The following is a 6,510-nucleotide window of genomic DNA, read 5'->3' as shown; positions in this document are numbered from 1 at the left end:
TTGAGATGGGAAGCAGCTCAGTCTGAAGTTGTAGAATTCAAGAGATGGTCAGCAGCTCACTCGTTTTATACTGTTATTGTAGCATAATTAGTTTGTTACTTAGTGTAATTAATCGATTAAATATATGCTTTATTATTTGGCTGGAAATCTGGCAGTCTTGTAACAATGGAATTTAATCCTCTGTGTAAATATTTATCAGTGGATGAATGAAGAGAATATAAATTTTGTGGTGAATTTGTCAGGATTATTGCATTGATCAGGGAAGCCTTCTTTTTTTGAAGGAGAGCATTTAGCTCATTGTATGAATACATCAGCACTCAAAATATTCGAAATACAGGGAGGAATATCATCTTCCCATATCCTTTGGCCAAACACCCATGGTTGAAAGTGAGCCAAGGCATGGACGCCTTTGTTCTCTCTTTGTTTGACAAACGACCAAATTAACCAACAACAAAATATCATCTAAAATATCATCTTCCGCCACAACGGGTTCCCACACCTGTTTGAACTGGACAGCAGCACATGTGCAGAAACCCCCTGCATCATCCCTGCAGACCACTCCTAGCCCTGTGCCCATCTCACCCAACATGCACTCCAAATCTCCCAACAGATTGTTACCACCTCTCCCATCTCTTCACTGTCCAGCTTCTCAAAACAAAACTCCCACCAATCAACCAAGGAAGGGCACCGCATTAGCAGCAGCCTCAGCAGGGCAAGGGTTGTCAGAGCGCCCAGTCGAGGTCTGCATGAGTTAGTCCTCCACGCCCTGAAACACCACGAAAAGAAAAAAAACAGATATCCAGGATCCAATACTCTTAGGGAGAAACTCGTTTCATGTGGTGCTTGAGCAACATGTAATGTTTTACTTAATGCAGCCAGAGTTCCATTCACAAGCATTGCAGCTGTCATACTGTTAAATGATCCCATGAGTGGTTTCTGAAGCTACTAATTGATGTGGTGCTTGGACATGCAACCATTTCAACTACAATCATGTACTACAACCTGTTTCAGCATAATTAAAACTGCAAGATAACATATGTCTGCTGTTAAAAACCATTAAAATTTCAACAAAATAGCAGCTTCATTAAAATAATAAATCGGCACACAGTTACCATGTTCAATTCACACACAAACAAATCTAACATTGTTCAAACTTAAAAAAAAAATCGGCCTTGTTCAAGCATAAACTGAAAACCACCTAACTTATCAAAATAATTCAAAAATGTCTTGGTTGAGAAGCAAACATAAAGACAGAGCCTGATCTTGTTAATCTTGCAGGTACAGGGTGAGATGCATATTGCATTGTTGTCTGACTAGTTAATCTAACAGATTGAGAGAGAAATTGTTGAGTGTTCTGTCTGGTATCCCTGCCTTGCTGAGATGTTGTTGCTTCATTGGTGAAGCCATGAGATGGAGAAGATATACCTTGGACCGGAGTCTTCTTATTTTTCCCTTTCCCCCACTTTTGTTTTGCAGTAGCCCCTCCCTTGCAAGTCTTTGCATTGTGCCCAAATTCCCGACACTTGCTGCACATTACAGTTTTTGCTCTCTTCCCCTTCTTCTCTTCAGTATCATCTCTCTTTCTGTTCCTACACGGCCTTCCAATTCCTCTTTTTAGCTCGGGTGGTAATATCTTTGGCATATTCATATCAGGCCATTGCTCAAAGTCTGGTATAGACTTTATGCCACTAGAGTATGCTAACTTGTATCTACGGACAGAATGCCACTCATCAACAAAAGCATGAGGGTCAAGTTGGGCATCTAATATGGCCCTCATCCCATGCCTACATGGAATTCCAGAAATTTGCCATTGTCCACAAATACAAGTTTGATTGTTCAAGCTTACGGGTAGGTAAGATTTACCTTCAAATATCTCAAACTCACCTTCAGAACAAAGAAATGAATGACAAGTCCTAGAATCATGACAAAGCTTTTGAACCCTTTTCACAATATTTGGACATACGTCATTCCTTGTCCACTCTTCACACATCTGTCTTCTAGTAGCTAATCTCACCATAGTATTCCTCCTAATACCTAAAACAGACAATTTAATAGTTTAACACAATTAAGAAACTAACACACAGACTGTACAATATTACAATATTAAACAGTTTAACGACGTGTGAATTTACCTTCTAACAGTGTAAGCACGGGTCTACATCTGTCAATACCAAGCGTTGCATTAAAACTCTCAACAAAATTTGATGTGTTTACATCACACTTTGTAGCAACATTGAACTTATGCTTACTCCATCTAGCCTGATTACCAAGTTTGGCCAGCCACAACCTTCCTCCCTTTCCCACCTTATCTATTTGCTCCATGGCTTTTCTGAATGTGAAAGTTGAGTATGCCCCCGTTGCTTTCCAAAATAGAGAAAGCATGAGTGGACCAGGAAATGCTTTCTTCCAATTGCCGGACAAATGTTTGGTACAATATCTCCTATCTACTTCTGGCCACAACTTGTTAAATGCAACTTCAATACCCTGCTCATACACCATCCCAAGTTAGCAACATTCAATATTCAAATGAAATTTTAAAACACAAAATATAATGGAATGGAATGAAATGCAGCAAACTAACCTGATGTCTATCTGAGATAACACACCACTCATCTCCTCTTCCAGTTGATCTCAGCAAATCTCTCAAATGATGCACAAAAAAACACCAAGTGTCTGCATCTTCATTTGACACTATTCCCCATGCAAATGGGAACAACTCATTGTTCCCATCTAATGCCACTGCAGATAACAATACACCCCCATAATTCCCTTTTAAATGAGCTCCATCAACACCAACAAAACCTCTAACGCCCTGCCTTAGTCCATCTACACAGGCCTTAAATGAAATAAATATTGTGACAAAAGCCAATGGTCTGTCAACATGATTAGCAGGATTCCACACACAAGAAGCAACTGATTGAGGGTTAGTTTTCCTTATCATCTCACAGTAACCAGGCAAATGAGCATATGATTCATCAAACCCTCCATGTATTTCAATTAGTGCCCTTGCTCTCACTCTGTACAATGTACTTGTAGCCATTTTAACCTTAAACTTGTTCCACAACAACAAGTTCAATGACTTTGCAGAAATATCATTGTTTGCCCTAATGTCTTCCAACAACACTCTGCTAGCCCATTTTGCTGTGACCATTGGGTTTCGGATCTCCAAACCTAGGCAAGTATGCTCTGGATTCTTGATTGACTTGATAGCCCAAGTGAACCCATCTGCTAATCTGGAAGCATGTAGCCTCCACTCACACCCCTCGGCTGAACAATAGACGGTGTAAATGGAATTGTTGGCTCTATCAACCACTACAGAAAAACCACGTTGGATACAATAATCTCTGACTACATCCCTCAAATGGTTTTTATCACAAAAAAGATGCCAAGGTTTCAATTCAATCTTCACATTCTCTTTCTCTTCAAACATTTCCCCATTTCTATACAACTTTGCAAAGTAATTCCCATCCCCATCATCATCTACTCCATCATCTACCCATACATCATCAACATATGGGTCATAATTATCTACTACAACCATCCCGGTATCACCATCTAACCCCACATTATCTTCATCATCCGCACTCAATTCATCAGAATCTGAACCTCCAATGTCACTGCCACTAACATTGAATTCCGAGTCATTTTCATCACCATCAAAATCCTTATTTCGAATTGAGAGTGCATTATCATCAACATCAACACTAATAGTAACACTTCTGTTCAGTTGCTCATTTCCACCTCCGGAAACAGAATTACCACTTACAAGCAACCCCTTCCTTCTAGCTGTCGTCTTTGGTATCTTTTTCCTATGAACGGAAGCTTTTGAAGACAAGGATGACCCTCTACTTAAGATTAGGTTTGGTTCTATGACAGTTTCAAGTTGAGGTTCAGTTACAAGTTCAGGAGTAATAACAGGTTGAATAACAGGTTGTTTATGTTTTCTTGGACTTCTCCTTACAACCCTAATTCCAATTTCTTGTTCATTTGACTCATGAGTTTCAACAACAGGTTCATGTTCAACTATAGGGTCAGTTGCAATGTTTGTTTCATTTTCAAGCCCCAACCAATACTCAAACCCTCTAGTTGGACCTCTCCCTCTCCCCCTAGCAGATCCCCTTCTTCCCCCTCTCCCCGCACCTCTTCCTCTACTTCTTCCTCCCCCTCTAGCCTTGCACCCACCTCTGCTTTTCACTGGAGATAATTGAAAATCTAACCATGTGTCATCATTGGACCTATTCAAAGCATCCATTGCCTCCCAATCAACCTCATCTGGGTTGTAAGGTTCCTTATTTTGCCCAAAGTTAAGGTTTGGAATGACCAGAATCTCCTCTTCCAACCTTAGGCTTCTCCTAGATGTTAGTTCTGGAGGACTAAATGCAACAACATCATCATTCCTCTCAACTCCAATGTTACCCCCATCATTCACTGTAATACCAAATTTTTCTACAACCCCTCTCATCACATCCTTAAGCTCTTTTGCATTTCTGGTTGTCCTTAAACTCGTAACAACTTTAAAAATCTGAGATGGCTTATCTTCATCACTTACCCATATGTTGATTACATCCTTACCATTCAAATTACTAAACATCTTCATTAATTCATTATCAGTGTTTAGAGGCAGGCGTTCATTCTTATGCATGTACGTAAAGCTAGGAAATTTAGGTATCTCATTTTTTTGCTTAACCGCATTATCGCAAAAATCAATTATCAAGTCAACCAGCATGACCTTATCAATATCATCCACAACTACATCAACATCACCAGTTCCAAACATAAACTTTAACAAAATATTATCACCCATCCTGCAATTATAAAAAAAAATGTTTATTTAATTCAACTGGCATAATTCAGAAACAATACATAACGCATAATTCTATCAAAAATCAGAATGCTCGTAATTCAGTTCACATAATGTAATCAAAATACGCATAATTCTATAAAAAAACCAGAATACCTCAGTTTACATAATTCAATCAAAAATCAGAATACCCATAATTCAATTTGCTCAATTCAATCAGAATGTATACAATGCAACATATTATGATAATAAACCATACTTAGTATTAGGCTTAAATTTGTTAACAGAAAACTAAATACAGGAAACTCTGAAAAGTGTGAGAAAATAATCAAAATTTTACTCTGTTATTTCTGGAGCAATATGTGTTTTTTTGGAGTAGCAAATGCTCTGTCTCTCAACCCAATTCACACAAGAAAGTGTAATTGGAGTATTCTGTATAAGTATCCTATATAAGACCTTATTAACGCATAACTTATAACTCACTAACGCATAATTCAATCAAAAATTAGAATTCAATCCAAATCAATACAAAAAAAATCAATAAAAAGTCATAATGAATCTAAATTCCAAACTTCATACACACAGGCTACAATAAACTTCAAAAAGTAATTCATACACTCGAAAAGATTAAACTAGTATCAAATAACCAAAGAATTCGCGAAAATTTTAACCTACTTCACACTTCATCAGGGCAGTAGGGAATTCGGTGTTCAAACAAAAAAATCAAAAAAAAAAATTGCGTAAAAGGAGAGACGAAATACCTTGCAAAAGTTGAAATTTATCCTCTTTGTCCAATGCCAGGAACCACCGTGAAGATTGATATATTTAGGAAAGATTAATGGAGGAACTTGGAAACAACGGTTTTGCAGAGGAGTTTCCCGACGTTTTACGGAGTTTTTGGTTTGGAATAGCCTTTTTTTTTGACGGGGGGTTTGGGAATAGTTAAGGATAGTAAAGTAGGGTTATTTAGTAATTTTATTGATATTTAACCATAGTCAGTATTATATTAATTAATTAGGTTAAAATTATTAAAATAATGCTATTTTAGAGAGATTACATATTACTAATGCTATTTTTGAGAAAATGCCAATAATTTTGTTACCATTGAGAATTTACAAAAGTATAATGCTACCATAGAGAATTTCCCTATTTTATTTCCAATGGATGTTTAAGAAACTGTGCGAGTTGATCGATCTAACCATTTCCCAATCGATTCGAACCGAATCAAAGGAAACCAACACTCGAATAAGTGGATACTGGAAATTATGGATACAATTTAGGGTCAATAAACGTGCAACCCGTAAGTAAAATTAGCCGAAGTAAATTTCTAATCCATGGATAATAGAACGCAAATTTGCACACTTCTGAATTCTGATATTATTGTTCCAAATAGTGTGCGGTGAGATTCTCACGTGCGAAATGTTGAGGTAGGAAATCCAATATGTGGGCCTTTGTATTGGGCCAACCAATACGGACTACAGAGTATATACAGATTAACTTTTTTTTTTAGTGAAGTGATTTTTCAAAATAAAATAAGTAAAAGACTAAAAGAGTGTTTGTTTTCTTTATTTTCTATGATTTTGAATTGGTATTATTGGATGATATTTTCTGATTTTGTGAGGTCGTCGTGTTTTTTCTTTTTTTGGGAGGAATTCTGAGGAAGAGCTTGGAGTTATTGAAAAAACAAAGTGCTATTTGTTAGAAAATTT

General features: G+C 37.3%; 1 protein-coding gene across 1 annotated transcript; it reads right to left on the bottom strand.

The window, feature by feature from the left end:
- Window positions 1–1,068: 1,068 nt before the first annotated feature.
- On the bottom strand, window positions 1,069–5,702 carry LOC130466229 (uncharacterized). Its single transcript, XM_056834928.1, has 4 exons — window positions 5,563–5,702; window positions 2,582–4,805; window positions 2,133–2,484; window positions 1,069–2,034 (listed from the first exon to the last, which is right to left on the bottom strand). The coding sequence occupies exons 2-4, from the start codon at window positions 4,802–4,804 to the stop codon at window positions 1,217–1,219; spliced, it is 3,393 nt and encodes a 1,130-aa protein (XP_056690906.1). The 5' UTR covers window position 4,805; window positions 5,563–5,702; the 3' UTR covers window positions 1,069–1,216.
- Between the last annotated feature and the right edge of the window lie 808 nt (window positions 5,703–6,510).

This window comes from Spinacia oleracea, chromosome 1 (genome assembly GCF_020520425.1).
Source record: "Spinacia oleracea cultivar Varoflay chromosome 1, BTI_SOV_V1, whole genome shotgun sequence".
NCBI lineage: Eukaryota > Viridiplantae > Streptophyta > Magnoliopsida > Caryophyllales > Amaranthaceae > Spinacia > Spinacia oleracea.
The sequence above is the reverse complement of the archived record's forward strand: the minus strand, read 5'-3'. Positions and strand labels throughout refer to the sequence as shown.